Source organism: Empidonax traillii, unplaced genomic scaffold (genome assembly GCF_003031625.1).
Source record: "Empidonax traillii isolate 1590-97213 ecotype Southwest subspecies unplaced genomic scaffold, ASM303162v1 scaffold441:size580623, whole genome shotgun sequence".
In the NCBI taxonomy this organism is placed as follows: Eukaryota; Metazoa; Chordata; class Aves; order Passeriformes; family Tyrannidae; genus Empidonax; species Empidonax traillii.
In genome coordinates, this window is record NW_020955634.1 from 413959 (window position 1) to 431941 (window position 17983).

Here is a 17983-nt window from a genome sequence, read left to right on the forward strand (position 1 = left end):
CTTAAGGATCAAATTTGCATGCAAAATGGATGGGACTTACTTTTGTCACCAGTGTATGCACAGTTATGATGGCTTATCTTGTACTCTCAGTTGTCCTTGTTACAACAGTCATCCCTTACAGTCTGACATACAGGACTTACCTTCATCATTCACACATCTTTTGGAATCCAAACTTTTGACATTAAGGAAAAGTGGGTTTAAGTCCCTGCTCACAGATAAAAGAGCCACTGTGATGTCATCTAATTTTAATTAAATGAACAAAAGTAATATTTTTAAAATATCTTTGCAATAGGTATATTTTTTCTTATTGTTTAGCAAAAAAACCCAAAAAACGAACAACCCTTTAAGAGTGCAAAAAAAAGGAGAAAATATAAGCAGATACATTTGTGAGGTAAATTTACCAAGGGAGCAAATTAAAATCCCACTCAATAGGTTCTCTTCATTGCTTTTTTTCAAAGCTTTATTCAATTCAGTTGTTCCTAAACTGTGGTTTGTGAACAAATACTAAAAAAGGAAGTCAGTTTGTTTTTGGTTAAGAGTTTGTTTGTAAGTAAGATGGTAATCTGAGAGAAAAAAATTAGTTTTGTTTCAACAAGTTTTAAGATTGTTTCTATAAGGTAGAATACAGACAGTATGCCCACCAACTGTGCATCTCACCTGTGTGTGCTGGAAGCATAAAACAGTGAAGAAAATCCAAAGCTCACTATGTGATGATGAGGCCCAGAGTGATTAAAGCTTATACAGAAATTGGAGGGAGGTCCTGTGGTTTGCGTTGCCATGGTGTTGGGGAGGAACAGGAAGCAGGGTAGAAACCACATGGTCTCGTTCTTCTACTTGTTGCCCAGATATATTTTGTTCAAACACAGTACACAGTTTTGGTCATGGCAGTATAAGAAAGACATTAAGCTGTTAGAGAGTGTCCAGAGGAGGACAATGAAGATGGTGAAGAGCTTTGAGGAATGGACAATGAAGATGGTGAAGAGCCCTATGAGGAGAGTCTGAGGTCACCTGGTCTGTTTAGCCTGGAGAAGAGGAGACTGTGGGGAGACCTCATTGCAGTTATTACTTCCTTGTGAGGGGAAGAGAAGGGACAGGCTCTGATCTCTTCTCTGTGGTGACCAGTGACAGGACCCGAGGGAATGACCTGAAGTTGTGTCAGGGGAGGTTTAGGCTGGATATTAGAAAAAGGTTCTTTACCCACAGGGTGATTGGGTCCTGAACAGGCTCCCAGGGGAAGGAAGTGGTCATAGTACCAAGCCTGACAGAGTTCAAGAATTGTTTAGACAATAGTCACATGGTGTGACTCTTGGGGAACAAACATGAGCTTGTTAAAGGGAAGAGGTAGGATTTCTAACGTATCTCCGAGGTGGAAAAAGAGGAAAAAGTGCAGTTAGAGAGATATATATTTTTTTTTTATCAACATGGAAAAGAAACATGTAGATATTTGTTGTATTGCTTCCCTCAAAATTATTACTTTTGTCACAGAAATTTGATTTCAGATTGAATTGATGAACAAATTGCCTTATACTAGACAACCGTACTATAACAGTATGCTTTGGGCTAGGATGAGTGGACTTAATTGATCCAGTTATGTGTGCTCAGATTCAGAAGTGCATGTCTTCTGACATCTGTTTGTGAATTCTTATACAATTTTCATTGTAGTTCCTTATTTTTCCCTTATCACAACTTGTTTTAAAAAACCTCAGAATTTCTTTTGTGTATGATCTCTAACATCCTATTCTGATGATGAAGTGCCCAGTGCCAAACATGTGTCAAGACTGCTGCTGCCTAATGTAGTCACGAGGTGTAGAAACAGCTCAGTGTTAGGCAGGCGCAAAAATGTGTGCCGGAGGAATTTGCTTCCTGGCATGGAGGAATTCTCTGTGACTATTTTGATCTTGCATGAGACTTGTGAAATACTGAAGTCATGTCAGTTTCTGAAGTGATTATAATTTGCCCCTGATTTTAGATATTTTTGATTTCTAGGATAGCATCCTCCATGCAAAAGATAGCTTAACAATTCCATATTTCAGTGGATACACTCTGAACATGCCATTTTCTCTCTCTCTCTTGCTTCTTGCTGGAATCTGCAACGGGTGGATTTGTTGCAGATTTCAAACCTGCCAACACCCAAATGTGTGACACCAGCTCTCAATACATGAGAAAGAACTAAGCTGAGGGACATGATAATATGTAACAGGGGAAGATGATAGAAGTTCTGCAGAATACATTCTGTGCAGTAGAGAAAACTTTGTATAAACTCCATTTTGAGTGGATAACTCTCTTATCAGCCTGTGTAGGACAGGAGTTTGGACTTCATGACTCTCCCTGGCATTAGAGGAAACAGTCTATGCTTTCACTGCAGAGAGTTTTATGAGCTGCTTAAATCACAAACCTGAGAGTATTAAAAATGTGTAACTCCCAAGTTCAAGTGAAGGAAGTTCATGTTTTGAAAATTCCCCCTGCTGTTAGAGAGCTGCGTCACCCAGCCGCCTGGCTGAATCTGGATAACAGCAACCCAACCGGGAAGTGCAGCTGTGCACACGCTCGGACTTTCTTTTGTGGCTGGCCAGTTCCGTGTGCACTCGCCTGGAGCCATGGCACAGCTCTGCTCTGCTGCTCCAGCCCGGCTGCTCTGCACCCTTGCCGTGCTGTTCAAAATGTCTCTGTCAGTGGACCATGTGCCGATGCTGCTTTGGTCAACTCAGAGGTAAGAAGTGTGTTCTTCCTGCATAAGCAGGAGTGTGTTCCTGCTTATGCCATTGCTCGGTGTGTATGTGCGCAGAATAATATGTTGTGTACCATCGATTCTGGTAAATCAGCTCATGGCAATAAATTTTTCCAATAAATAAATCTGCTTTTTGGCTATCAAACCACCCAACAGATGATTTTACCCATTTTTATTTATAATTTTAGTGGTTTTATTTATAATTTTAGTGTTCTAAGCGGGCAGAAAAAAGTAAATAGAATCCATAGTCTAAAAATCTGAAGTAGATGTGTTTTATTCACCCTAAGGCATCCTTGAGTTGTCTGTCTCATGACTGTTGGAGACATCGTGACTCAAGGTCACACCATAAGGCAGTGTCTCAAAAAGGAACCGACCAAAAACTATGTGGGCAACCTTAATCCTTGCATTTCCTAACTCCTGAACCCTGACTTTTCACTTTAATATTCTTTTTAATACAGTTTTTTAAATACACAACTGAATGTATATGTACCAGTTGCTAGAAACAACTGCAGAGTCTTGACAGATCCAAAGAGACACATGAAATTCAGGGGTTTGAATATAATTTATAAAATAAGACTGAACTTGTCTTAAAAGAACGGGATATAGACCCCTCTTATTCCAAGAAGGAATTTTATTCATGCAGACTTTAAGGATTTTGTGTGATTACTAGGGATTTCCAGAAATTTGGCAACTTGGGCAAGTTCAGGTCAATACTGGATATGAGCAGTTGTCAGACGACAATGGGCCACTTATTTACTAACTTTTACGTATGTCTACTCATCTATTATGCATTTCCAAAAGCTGAAACTCTGGTCCCTGTGGGGACCACTGCATATAGAAATCTGAAAATTTTGCAAAAGTTTGATTTAGTAGCTTTGACTTTTTTTTCCTGAAAATAATAATGGATATCTCAACATCAAGGGGGTTTTTTATATTCAAAATACTTAGTGATTCACCCCTGTATAAGACAGGCATATGTATGAGTAATAAACCTCTGTATTTAAAAGCAAAGTAAATGTTGGAAAGAGCTGTTCTTAGCATAAAAGTGATCCTAAGCATCTAAGAAAAGGTCAGTGCTTCCTTTGTCCTACTTCCTAGTTTATATAAACAACATTGTCAATATAAACAAAATCTTATCAGTTAATCCCTTATGGTGATAAAAGCAAACCTTCCATCAAGATGCAATTATCAGCTTGTTCTACTGCAGATTGTTCTGGTTTATACAAATCTAGACTAAAAAAATCAGGATAGTGGACTGGTTAAGCCAGTTTCATGTTTCCAGAAATAGAATATTCTCTGGAAGAAGTGTTCCCCTACCACGACTTTTGCATTTTGAGAGAAGTTCTTGTGGAGCTGAAAATAGTTCTAGTGAAGGTCAGTGAAGCAATTGAAAAGGTGGTTAATTTATTTAAAAAATAAAGTAACACTAACAGCAACTTTTGGTTGCTAACCCTTTACTCTGTGCTTTACCTCTTCGTAATTTGCAGTGATGCAAGGTTTACAGTGTGGGATTTACAGGCCTATGAAATGTGGAAACTACTCTTAAGAATTTTAGGGAAGTTAACTACAGAGGTGCAGCAATTGTCAATGAATTTCTATTGACTTTATAGGAACATGTCCCACCAGTTTAAAATTTTAGTGCTTCATCGATCAATAGAAGTTGAGATTCACTGATCTATTCCATCCCCTTTGCCACATCATCTGTTAGGATTTGATATTGAATAGTTGAAGGATACTACATTTTGTTCCTATTTAGAAATAGAGTTTTTAAAGCCATATCTCAGCTGTATTAGGGAATGTAACACTTCAAATCTCTTTTATCCATTATTATTGTACAGTAATCATGCTATTAAATATAATGTTAGAGATGAAACCTGCAGCTGACAAACCCATGTAATGCACAAAGCATAAGGGAAGTGTGATACCAGTCCTTACAGAGACATTAGTAAATCAAATACCTCTTTCCTCTATAAAGAAAAATGCAGATCTCTACTTGGAGAAAAGTGGGTTTTAAAAAACAGCAATCTTTCTCCGTTCAACATGGGAATAACTCACTAGGTCACAATGTCCTGCTTTTCACAGAGAAATAATAATATATCACTGGGTATTCTCCAAATAACTTTGGCATGACAAATTTGCCTTTACCTAAAATCGACCTTTAAACTAATATTCCCTGGTTGCTTTTTGAAGCAGGAATTCTTACTGCATATGATACACAGAAGAAATTTGATTTAGCCATTTTGAACCAATATTCCAAAGAATTTCTCTCCCTTCATATATAAAAGAGGGAGTTTGAGGAAATAAATTCATTAAAATTAGCTCTTGCAAGTGCACCCTCATGTGTTTGTTTTGGGAATGATTTTTGCCTAAAGTAATTGAAAATATATTGCTGCCTTCATTTATGCTATGCTTATATAGAAAAATTAATCCTTCGTTTTAAGTTTCCTTACATTAGCACATACATTAGCAGAGATATTTGCCGTTGTGATCCCCCACAGCTGAGGACCCCTGGATGGTTCTGTGGTGGTGAGTCTGATACACCTGCCATGTGGATGACTGCATAAGGCTGTGCATATTGGGACAGAAAATTTTGTGTGACCAATCAATAATAGCAATCAATATGTGTGTTGGACAACTGCGTGTTTCACCCCATGTCATTGCTTATTGATCTCTTTCTGATTGCTTGAGGTGAAGAGTTCAAAAGGATGAACTGGTTGATTGCATTCAGTAAGGCACACCATCAGTGTATCCACAGTCTGTGGCAGTCACACATCTCTGTTTCACCCTGCAATTCACAGTGAACCAGTAAAACCAGCCAGTAAAACACACTGACTGGGCATCAAAAATGGTGAGGAGGCTGGAGCACAAGTCTTACGAGGACTGGCTGACAGATTTGGGGTTGTTTAGCCTGGAGAAAAGGGGGCTGATGAGAGACTTTATTGCTCTCTACAACTACCTGACAGGAGGAGGTTGGTCTCTTTTCCCAACTAGCAAGGTGGTAAAAGAATTGTAAGCCTTTCTTGGTGTCTTGAACCATTCTGTTCAGAAGAGCTTCTGCTGCTGGAAAGGTGCCTTTTCTGAGCAGCTTCCGCAGAATGGTTCCTTCATCATGAAAACCTTAGGAGAGAACATGTTTACAATAACACTGAAGTGACATTTCTACTTACCAAAATTTTTATTAAAAAGTACTAGTTAATGACAATTTGTGATCTAGTCTGAGTTCTACTCCTCTTGGCCACCAACATACCTGCTGGCAAGTGTTTTGAAAGTCCAGATTGCCTCTGGGAATTCTCTCTGAAGGTTTTCAACATATTCTTCTTCATTCCACTTAGTAACTAACTTTTTTTGGAAAACTATATGCAACTATACCTTTTCGTGCGAACAAGAAAATAGAGAAAGACATTACCCTGTTGGACGAAATTTGTTCCTGCTTTAACACAGTCAAGCTGATACATGAATAAATGGACAAGTTATTTTTCTGTCGAGTAGAATGAAAGTAAACTGTTCTGTAAACTTGATATTAATCTAAAAATGAGGATATCAGTATCTGCTGGTGCATATTTAAAGAAAGAAGAGTTGTTGTCATTGGTAGGAAATTTTACAGAAAGAAAATTTATTACTTTGCAGATCACAGTGGAATCCAGACACTGCTATGCACGAAGGACACATTTTCTCAGCACAGGAGCTGAGAGTACTCTTGCAATCTCTTTCTACCCAGAACTCCAGAAACCTCGTCTTGTTCCTGCAAGATAGGGTACGTAACATCAATTCCTTTTCTCTCACCAATGCTGAGTACAAGACTGTACCTGAATGAGATGCCGTGGCTCCTTCTCACTAACCTACTGTCTTTGTTTTTCAGCTTAGCGTAGATGATTTCACATACCTCACTGAATCCTATGGCAACAAGAATCCATTTCAAAATGTTCAGGCAAGCATTTCTCTCTTTTATTTCTTTATATGCAGTATTTAAAATTAAAAGAAAAAAACAAGTAAGAAAGATGCAAACGGACAATAATTGGGAAAATGGAACTGAATAGCAGGAGTTTTCTTCTTTAAATTATTTGTTGAGATTTTTGTAGCCTAAGCAGATATGTTAAAGGAAATAAACTGAGTTTGCAGATGTGTGCTTTGTAGCTATTTTATTTCTAAAGTTTTCAGAATTCATCATAACTGACAAATTTGTTCTTCAACACACTGCATTTTCTATTGTAAAAAACAATATAAACATCAAGACCCCAAAATTCTATTTTGAAGCCATAGGAAGAAAAGAAGTTGTAGTAATCAATAGTTTATTCCTTATCTTCAGAATTTAATAGCGATTTTATTTTCATATCAATTGAAGATCATGCAGGGACTTAACTGTTTCATATTCAAATTAAGATATCACTAGATACTGTATTGCTTTAATATTCATGAAAAAAAAGTAATGCTACTTGATTAATTTGAAATAAACTCCAGGAACAGAATTGAAAATGGAGTCCTCCTGAGTCAGTCAGCAACTTCAACTTATGTCCACAGTGAGAAGGTTTACAGACTTTGTACACAGCATCTATGGTTGTACTTATATGACAGTTTGTCGAAGTGTAATTAGACAAAATGTTCACACATTGAAGTCATAAAGATATTCCTGGAGGCAGTGCAGGATGAACAGAGCTATTAGTAATGTAAATGGTATCAGAGCACACAAGGAAGTGTAAATTCCCAAGCACTACACAGCAAGCACTTTGTGTAATCAAATACATAAATATTCACACATTACCTGTCTCTACATCTGTACTAGAAATCTCATCTTCATTGCATGGCTGAAATTGGAGATCTTTATCTCTTTGCCATATAACAGCATTATAACACTGATGCTGAAACAAAAAACAACTATTCAGAGTATGTACATGGGTTTTCTGAGGAACAAATGGGAGTCATAACAATTTGTAGTCTGAGGATCAGTGGTTGCATCCGCAGGCAAGTGCACTGGTACCTCTCTGGTATGCCTTATCTCCTCTGGGTTTAACATCTCTGCAAGGCTGCGTCTGGAGCAAATTTTTGTTGCTGCCTGACTGCAAAACTGGTTTAATTTCAGAAGTTATGTGAAATGTATTGCAATGCATGGCATTGCAAGCTCCTAATGATGTGGTGATCTTATTTAAGGAGGCCTTGGATGTTTAAGAGAAGGGATATCAAAGTATTTAAAACTTTCTTCTTTTGCCTTGTAATCAGGACTCCATCTGTCCTGTAAATAGAGATTAGAAGCTCTAAAGGTTAGAGATGAGTCCAGAGGCTAATGGGTTTAGAAATCAGGCTGTGTGCTGGGTGACTTGGAGACTTACTGAGGGCTAGTGAGGAAGTCCTCAGCTAAACAAAAGGTTATGTTGAAGTAAATCTTTGGTCTGTATACGGCAGAGCAAAGATTTAAACCCAAGTTTTCAACAGTCTGAATAAATGTCATCAACTGTTGGCTTTCTGACCTTGCCTCTGTCCCCTCTCTGTCTTGGAGCTGAGAAATTTTTTCTCATTGTGGCTTCTTTAGAACTGGAAAGGTTTTTTTTCGACAAATTGCTCACCTTAACTCCAGTACTTCCTAGATTTGTTCCATTGGACTTTGCAATCTTGATGCTTTTCTAGCATAGTCTGGGGGAGGTGAGGTGCTGTAACATGAGTGAAAGAAAATGAGATGTATAAATTCCATATTTCTTTTTCACCTAGATGCCCATGCAGAGAGTTTTGTCAATAACTATCACATAGAGTTTGTTTTTTATTGCACAGGGTTTAGTTTTGAGATCTGGAAAAAGATCTTTATAATCATCCAGTTTCATATTGGATGTAACAGAGTTTACAAAAATTTGCTCGATTGCTATTGTGTTAGTTGCACTTTACTTGAGATACTTTGGCTAAGAAATCCATTCTTAATCTTGCTATGAAAAATTGTTATAATGTTCACACAACGCAGGATAAAGTGAAGGTCGAGTTTGAATTTTCTCACTGGGGAAGTTAGAATCTTTGATGTTGCATGATCATAATTTTTTTTACCTTCACAGTCTATATTATACAAGTGATCTGTTAAGCTACAATAAAAGTCCATGTCTCTCAAGTACTCTCTTTTTGAACTTCAGAAATGCAAATTTATTCATAAAACTAAACTGGAGATTTCATTTAGAATGTCTACGTGCGTGTAGCAGCATGTGTATTACAATAAGAAAATGTTATTTGTAAAAGAGATATAGGCTTGTAAACCTCAGAGACATTTTCAGATATTAGATTTGTTCAGCTACATTAGCAGCTGTTTTGAGATTTTGGTATCAATGGGTTTGTATGCTATAAAAGAATTCTATTTTCACTTAATACAAAAGGAATTTTATAGAAAAATAAAAGATCATTTAACTTGAACTTCCAAACAACTTTTAAATTAAATAATAAAATACAAAGATTAGCATTTGGGGAACTTCTTTGTCAAGCAGTCACCTACCCTACAAACTGTTTTTCTTTAATATTAGCTTTGACTTTCCCCAGACAATGCTCAGCTCCCTAGAACTGCAATGTAAGGAAACAAACTCCAATTAGTAGCCAGCTGTGCAACAGCATAATTATGATTGTAAGTCACTGCCATTTGTGGTCCTAAAACTCCATGGTATCTTCACTTACTGGTCATAGACTGAGTAGTACTATTTAGTCACATGTGATACAGAGGTCCTAGTATAGTTTTGATTTTCTTTCTTTTGTTTCTTTTAGTTTTTTTGTTTTGGTTTGGTTTGGTTTGTTTTTTTGGTTTTTTGTTTGTTTGTTTTGTTTGTTTGTTTGTTTGTTTTGACAAGGGAATATGCAGAACTGCATAATAATCAAGATAAAAGTTCATCACAGGTTTATTCAGTGACATGATGTTTTATTCTCTAGCCTGTTCTAAAACACTACTAATATTTGGGTTTTGTCAATTCTGGTCACTATAAGGCTCTGAACTGCCACTTTCAAAGACCTGTTATAACTCTCAAGGTTACTGAACGATAACACTCAGTTCTATTACCTACTATTGTATAGATAAAATTAGGTTTGTTTTCTTCTCACCTTGTGCTCCACTAAAATCAATTTACATTGAATCTTATCAATCATTCTGTTGCCCAAGAAGCTGTACCAGAAGTTGCTTCTGTAGTTCATCAGTCAACCCTTGCCTTGAATAATTCAGCATAAACAGTAGATTTCATTAGCTCAATATTTATATTTTTTTACCAGATAATTTATGAACATATGGAACAGAACAGATTCGAGTGCAGTAACTTATATTTTTTCCACCCCTTGCTTGCTGTATCTTTACTTATCGTTTGCTTACCTTCCTGTGAAGACTGCCTCTCTCTCACCAAAGCAGCTTCATTTCTTTAGCAGTTGTTGCTTCAAGACTGCCAAATACCTTTTGTGGATCCAAGTAGACTGTACGAGCTAGAGCTTCCTAGTGTGCATGCCTATTGACTCCTTTGGAGATTTTCAGCAGAATTGTGAGGCAAAACTTTTTACAAAAGCCATGTGAAGCTTTTCCCCAGTATAATCCTTCCTTGTTATTATAGTCTGTATATTATTCTTTGGAATACTTCCTCCCATTCCTGGAATTCAGGTTTTCTTCTCTCTAGTTCCTTGGATCTTTCTGTAACCTTTGGAAAAAAAAAAACCTCTTGTGTCATGTTTCCCACTATACAGTATAGGGGTATGGAGGTTTGTTCAACAGTGCTTCCTATATTTGCAATGGACTTTATTAGCAGAAGTACATCAGATTAGTTTTCCTTAAAATCATAATGTATGGCTTTATGCATACATTTGAAGGACACAGCTACAGTGTAAGAGTTTATAAGATAGATAGTAATTGGAAAGTTAAAATTAAACAATTATAACTTTCTTTGCAGTTATCACTGTGTGTAGAAACAGATGTCCTTCCTAGTCTGTTTAAAGAGATTTTTCTTTTTTATAGATAATCCATTGACCAATGCTGTAGAAAATAAATAAAATACTTTAATATTTTAAGTTACGTACAGGTAAAAAAAATAATCAAAAGATTTCTTTTACATGGAAGAACCTGCCTGCTTCAAACGTAGGTTTCCAGATATTTCTGCAGCTCAAACAGGAGTCTTTTTTCCAACTAATATTTTTTATTATAGCACTGTCTATCAGCTTTGAATGAACTAATTCAGAACAATGAGTAGGACTATATGATCTTTTATGGACAGACACATAAGTTTTTAACAAAGATTTTAACAATAAGTTTTTAGTGATAGACCTAAATTTACTCCATTCAAGCTTCAAAAGGCTTAGGTGTAATATCAATGCAGTTATAACACTGAAGTAAGGGCAAGTAAGTCTGGGAACAGATTTATCCTAATGCAGTTACTTTGGGATGGCTAGAAATGTGGACAGAGTCATCCCAAACCTACCTTCAACAAAACCTGAACAGCAGTATATGTCATGCAAGAGTGATGTTTCTTGTCTACTTCACCGAGGAGATTGCTTGAAGGGGCACTAAACAAAGTAAATATGCTCATAATCAGAGTAAGCTGCCCATGGACAGGTTATAGATACTACATTCAATGTAGGAAGTTCTGCTGTCAATCCAACAGTTCAATAGGAGATTTTCTTCCTTTTCCCTTTCCCTCTCCTTTCCTTTTTGCCCCTCTCCATCTCCCCTTCGCTCTCCTGTTCCTAGCTACCATTCTTTAGCACACTGAAAATCGGGTGTTTCTCAATAGTCCTCTTCATTCTCCACCCACTTTTGGAGTTCTCATGTTTTGAACAAGCATGGTAGCTGAAATCCTAAAATGTGTAAAGCAACATAGGGGTATTGTAGAGAAAGTGCACTGTTGCCAAATGTCAGGATGGGTAAACAAGAGACGTGTGATTAGAATGGCTGAAGCTAAGGAATTGACATCCAGCTGTGTCTACCCTTCAGATGAAAAACAGTTGAATACCAATGGCTGGACGCTGAGACAGGTGGCAGTGCAGGATTGGTTAGAAGCAGAGGCACAACGCAGATATTACTCAGTAATGATGCATTTTATATCTTATTCTACAATAAATGAGTAATCTGCTTAATATATATCCTTGGAAAAAGGGGCTGCTGTCATTCGAACTGCTATTATGGGACAAGGAATTAAAATACTGAAAATAAAACAAAATCATCGAAATGTTCAGAATTTCAGATCTAAATTCATATCTGTAAACAAAACAAAATTCATCACTCGAAGACCTATGAACAAGATCAGTGCTTTCCGCTCTATTTCAATTTCTGCAGTTTTTTATTTATCACTCTGGCAAATCAGACAATACTGCATAATCCTCCCCTATGAGCATCTATAGAAATGTGAAAATAACTAGCCTTTTCCTAGGAGGGAAAACATGTGAGCAATTAGAAAGAACCAAAGCAGGTCAAAAAAGTGGTAGGCAGCCAAAGACAAAAAGCAAAAAAGAACAGTAGGAGGAAAGTGTTAACAACACTACAGCACTTGCATCGAAGGGAGAGAAAGAGTGTAATAACCTGAATATCTGAACGTTGGATTAAGTGACAGACTTAGTCTAGAATTAAATATAGAAAATGGGAAAACAAAGTTAACAAGTTGTAATTAATTTCTCCAAGTCAAGTCTGTTTTTCTTATGACAGTAGTTAATAAGTAACCTCTTCCTGACCCATGAGCCTTTTTTTTTCTCTCTTCCTTGTATAATTGAAGAGAGCAGTGACAGAGCAGCTTTGGTTGGCACCTGGCATCAGACCAGGGTCAAGCCACCACAACATTAAATTTGAGGTACATTAATTTTGATAATTTTCAAGTCTTCATCTTGCATTTTGTTTCCACAAAACTTTGAAGTTAATTTTATTATCAAGAAAAATCTTTGGAAATATGTTTTTTGACTATGTGGGTTTCAAATTTACAGAATGAGAATGTTTTTCAATTCATTTCAAGTTTTTATCAGAAAATCAGCTATGAGAATTGTAAATAAGCTGATAGATACCCTGATGCTTTATCATCTAAACCAATTCAGCCTGAGCTTTATAATTTGTACTTCAAGTAGAAAGTATGTGACATGAGCTTTGTTTGTGTGTGTCTGGAGGATCTGTACATCCTGAAACATGTAGCTTTTGTTAATTAGTACTTACAAATTAGACACTTGTCTGTACCATGTGCTGTACCACCAGGATGTACAGGGTGTTTATTATGCAAAGATACTGAACAGAGCTGCTGGAACTGGAGGTGTTTGACATTGTTCCTTCTCACTTCTGAGGGTATTTAGTTAAAAGGTCGTGTGAGCTTTGTTTTTGGCAGCATTCAAAACCTGTACGCTCAACTCCAGTACACTCTTAGCTTGAGAACTTCTACATCATCTGTCTCTCCTCTCACACCCCACATGTGGAAAGGACAAGTAAAAAGTTGGTGTTACTGAGTGCTTTAAGCTTGCTGCAAGAATGTTCATGAATAAGAGCAACACAAGTGTCTCTCCACTGCCCCTTTCCAGGAGTAGGCTGCAGCCAACATCAGGCTGGTGAGAACTCATATGGTGTTTACCATGGTGGTTCCTCACCTTGAATATTAAATTAAGGATACATAAAAACAAGAGAAGGTTTGTGTGTAATTATTAAGCAACTAAATAAACTGTTCATAAATTTATTACAGGAAATTCTTCAGTCTTCTGCTTCATCTTTAGTTTTGCCAGCTGTTGACTGTGAGGCTACAAGGTATCTTCTGAGCTTTCTTCAGGAGTCAGGAGACTGGAAGTTAACAAACGTAACTAATCTCAGTGTGTCTCAGCTGGAAGTGAATGCATCCGAAGGAAACCTACTGGTGGTTCAACTACAACCATTTGTCAGGTAGGAGCTTATTAGAGACAGAACTGACCCTTCATATGTGCATGAATTTTAGAGCTTTTGAAAACATTTGTTGTATTCAGGACATTCAAAAACCAGAGTAGAAGTTTATAGAGCTCTTAAAAGCGTGAATTCAGGGTTTTTCAAAGTCCCCTGATGAGCTTACCAGGTGTAATAGATGAATTATGTTCAGTAAGGCAGTCAGGCATGTCTATTTTGTCTGCCTCATTATATGAGAACAAAGGGACAGCTAATAAAGCTAAATGGCAAAACACCTTTAGCAGAAAGGCTCAATTATTTTACTCAACACATGATTAACCTGCAGAATTAATTGCTAGAAGGCATTCCAGGGGCCAGAAAAACTCCTGGCAGAATAAATAAGCGAGCAGCTAATCATACAGACAAACCTGAAGCCAACATGAATAAAAAAACTGATTTTCATCACTCTGGAAGGAAGAGGTGGGAAATAATTCTTCATATTTCCAGCCCTATGAGGACTGTGATCTAACAGTGAGACTGTTCCTTCAGGAGAATGTATATTTAGAAAATATAAGGCATAGTTGCTCAGCTGCTCCTACTCTTTCTTCTTCCCAGCCTTTTGCTTGGGCATTTGTAGATCATGACATGCACTTCAGTGTAAGGTGCATATATCAATGTGCCCGAAAGAAGTGCAATTCCAGCTGTCACGTTACTGCACAAAAAGAGGCATGATACTTGTTTTAAGGAGCTCTCGTACTAATGGTAGACAAGGGGCCAATGCCAAATGAAAAGAAAGCTGCCTGAAAATTGGTCAAAATAACACAAGTAGTCTGGCATGTCTGTAGCCTAGGAAGTTTGAGGGGTTTAAGGAATCAGCTGAAGATGTGGTCCTTGTACTTCTAATGGCTTTGCAGAAAAGGGTCATTAGGAGGAAATGAGAGAATGATGGATGGACTGACACTGATAGTAAGGATTTTACTAGTCAAGATCTTCATACATTCGTGGTTCTCATTGTTTTTCCTAGAAAAGATATTTAATTATTTTCTCCCACTCTTTCTGTAGTGGTTTAAAAGAGATTTCCACTGTAGAAGCAATTGCTGAAAATGGTAAGTAATATGACCAATATAAACCTAACATTTCATCATTTAAATCTGTGTTGTCGCTGGAGCAGATTGTGTTCTCTAATTCTTGGTCTTTGCTTTTTACTATTTAAAGATTTTATTCCCCCCATTTATAGTACTTATAAGCAGATGATTATCATAATGTTGAAATACTGAGTGTCTGATTCAAAGTCCACCAAACTGGATACAGCTCTGTGACCTGAAATGTAAAGATAATTCGTCTCTGCTTCAGGCATGGGCCCTTGCTCGTGCTCTGAGTACAAACCATGTGTGTCCATGCAGCTTAGACTACCTCCTTGTTTCTCACCTTGTACATCGAGAGCTGGAGGTGCCAGGCTCATCCAGCAGTTCCAAGGCCTTGGTGTCAACGGGTGGTGTCTGCAAGAATAGGAAATGTTTTTCTAATCTTTGTAAAACAGTTCATTACCTTTGATATCAAAGTCTTTTATTGGGATTGCGGTTATTAAAGACTACTTGTTAGAGTTGAACCTCTCCATACAACACTATAAAAACCCCTTTTTCTTCCCAGCATCTGGTTGAAAAAGAGGTGCTATACACCAAAGGGGTACTGAGAGGCATCTTATTTTTTTGCAGGGCTTTCACTTACTAATCTAAATTAGGGATTGAGTTATAAAGTCTGCAAATCACTGACGTGGTAGTTTTGGGGGTATACAGTTTAGCGTAGTGGACCAATAAATAAACAGTGTTATTAGTGCCAATAACTGTTTCTGCTGAGAGCTGAGGGTGTAAAGTCAGGAGGAGATTTTAAAATTAAGGAGAAAGTACCTTAGTACTGAAATCATTAGTGTGTCATTTTCTATGTTTTTGCAGTACTCTAAAATGAGCGGGTTTTATACTCAAATAAGCAGTTGCATTTCCATCTCTGAATGGCAGAGGAGTTATTTTGTTCTCTTTTCTTGTCCCCAGACCATTAAGCCTTGGTTTAATGTTGGTCTTGACTAAACATTGGCTTTATCTTTATGGGACATTTCTTTCATCAGCTGCACAGACTGTAGAATAAGTCTGCACAGAATCATAGAATATGCTGAGTTGGAAGGGACCCACAAGGATCATCGAGTCCAACTGCTGGCCCTGCAGAGGACACACCCAAATGCCTCAGAGCATTGTCCATACTCTGCTTGAACTCTGTCAGGCTTGGTGCTGTGACCACTTTCCTGGGGAGCTCAGTAGTCAACCACCCTCTGGGTGAAAAACCTCCCCTGGCTCAGCTTCAGGCCATTTCCTTGCGTCTTGTCACTGGTCACAAGAGTGAAGAGATCAGTACCTGCCCCTCCACTTCCCCTCAAGAGGATGTTGAAGATTGCAATGAGGTCTCCCCCCAGCCTCCTCCAGGCTGAACAGACCAAGTGACCTCAGCCACTCCTCATATGGCTTCCCCTCAAGGCCCTTAACCATCTTCATTGCCCTCCCCTGGACACTCTCTAAAAGCTTAATGCCTAGCTTAACTTAAACACACAATATTCAAGGTGAGGGCACCTCAGTGCAGAGCAGAGCAGGACAATCCCCTCCCTCGACCCCCTGGCAATGCTTTGCCTGATGCACCCAGGACACAGCTGGCCCTTTTGGCAGTCAGGGCACACTGTTTAATCATGCCACTGTTGTCTCAGGCCACTTTGTTTTGGAAAAGCAAATTTAACAGGTGACCTGTGGGAGAATGGAAGAGCAGGTTATGCCTATTCTTGGGTTAGTGTCAGCTAGCTGTTAATGGGCAAAAAGATGTGTGAATCAGGGAAGATGTGTCACTTTGCATGGCCAATACAAAACCTGCACTACTGCTCTCATGTAGGTATATAATTTAGGGGCTTTAAAATATGGTAGACAATCTGGGCCCTTTTTCCTGGAGAATTTGAAAATGCTTCATGAGCAAGGTAGAGTTCTGATCACAGACAAAGATCTATGTCAACTCTGTTGTCATAAGGGTGTTCACAAAAGCTTCTCTGAATGAAGGAATTGCCTCTAGAATCTTCCCAAAGGCATGAGTTATAGATGCTACTGGTAACTATAGTTACATGTAGCTCCTTTCTGAAGTCAAATGCAAACAACATGGTATTTCAGAAAGCTATTGGTTTCTTTAATGAAAAAAAAAAAAGCAAAGTCAATCTATGTACTTTTATGTGTATTATCTTTTTCTTCTGCAAATTTTAGCTGAAACTGATGAGAATTTCCAAAATCTATGAACTTGGAATACAAAATCTATTTTATGTAATGCCTTGGATCTCTGCAACCAATATAATTAGTAGTATTAGTAGTTAAGCAGTTGTTTTTCTGACTAATAAGTGTATTTCTTATAGTAGATCCTTTTAACAATAATTTTAAGAAGGAAAGTTTACATAGCTGTGATTCTTGACTGATATTAGGAAATCAGTTTGGTTAAAACCCTGCAGAAAAAACAATAAATTTGCATTCTTACAACAGCTAAACATTTTACTCATCCAGGAGACCATAATTAGGGTAAGTAGAAGAGGTTAAAGAGGATAATAATATAAGCTCCATTTCCAGTACATGAAAATAAAACACATTTTCTGTAAAATATAACCTCAAAACCTGAGAAATCTGTGTGTCCAGGCTATTAAATATGCATTCACGAGGCTGGTACATGGATGAAAAGTGGGAAGGCACTGAAACAGTAAATGTGAGTCTGCTTGCTTGTTTCTCTAGCAGTCCAAATAACAAGATTAATAATGGTTCATGATTCACAACTATTATGCTCCTTATCATAAGCAGTTTTAATATTTCTGCTTAGAGCTTGAAGACACGTACTAGCTTTAAGTATTTGTTGCAACAGCCTGTGGTTTCAGAACTAAAGGAGGATATTCTGTAGAGGCATAATTTTGACTTCTTTGGAAGTCCTCTCTTCCTTACTTGACTTCTCCTTCCTTTTCCAGAAATATTCCACCACATTTCTCCTTTGGCCTCCACTGTAGTGAATAGCAAAATTTTCTGTATCCTATTGAGGGTGCAGAATCAGGCTTTAAATACACTGAAGCCAAACGAAATATTGCTGCCAATATTATACATATCATACTCCACACGAAACACTATGTTTTGAATATTTTCTCAGTGATAGGTTCTGTATACTTTGTAATTCACAGAATAATACTTCTTAAACTTTATTATTTATTTATTTATTGGTCCCTTGACTAACAGTATATGCATCCTGCTCTCATCTCTTAAGTGATTTCTTCTGCTCTTGTTTTAATTGCCCAAAGTTTAAACTTTTGGGTACTGTTTCTATGATACTTACTTTTCAGTTTCAAAATCACCCCTTTTTCTGAGCTGTTGTAATGTAGTTTTTTTGGTATTATTTCA

The 17983-nt window shown here is 37.5% G+C and overlaps 1 protein-coding gene across 1 annotated transcript in view; it reads left to right on the forward strand.

Moving 5' to 3' along the window:
• Positions 1–2505: 2505 nt before the first annotated feature.
• ATP6AP1 (ATPase H+ transporting accessory protein 1) overlaps positions 2506–17983 on the forward strand; it is a 45825-nt gene continuing 30347 nt past the window's right edge. The window contains exons 1-5 of the mRNA XM_027894744.1: positions 2506–2710; positions 6356–6482; positions 6588–6656; positions 13363–13556; positions 14595–14638. Coding sequence (XP_027750545.1) covers positions 2598–2710; positions 6356–6482; positions 6588–6656; positions 13363–13556; positions 14595–14638 — 547 coding nt within the window. The 5' untranslated portion in view covers positions 2506–2597. The remainder of the gene's footprint in view (positions 2711–6355; positions 6483–6587; positions 6657–13362; positions 13557–14594; positions 14639–17983) is intronic.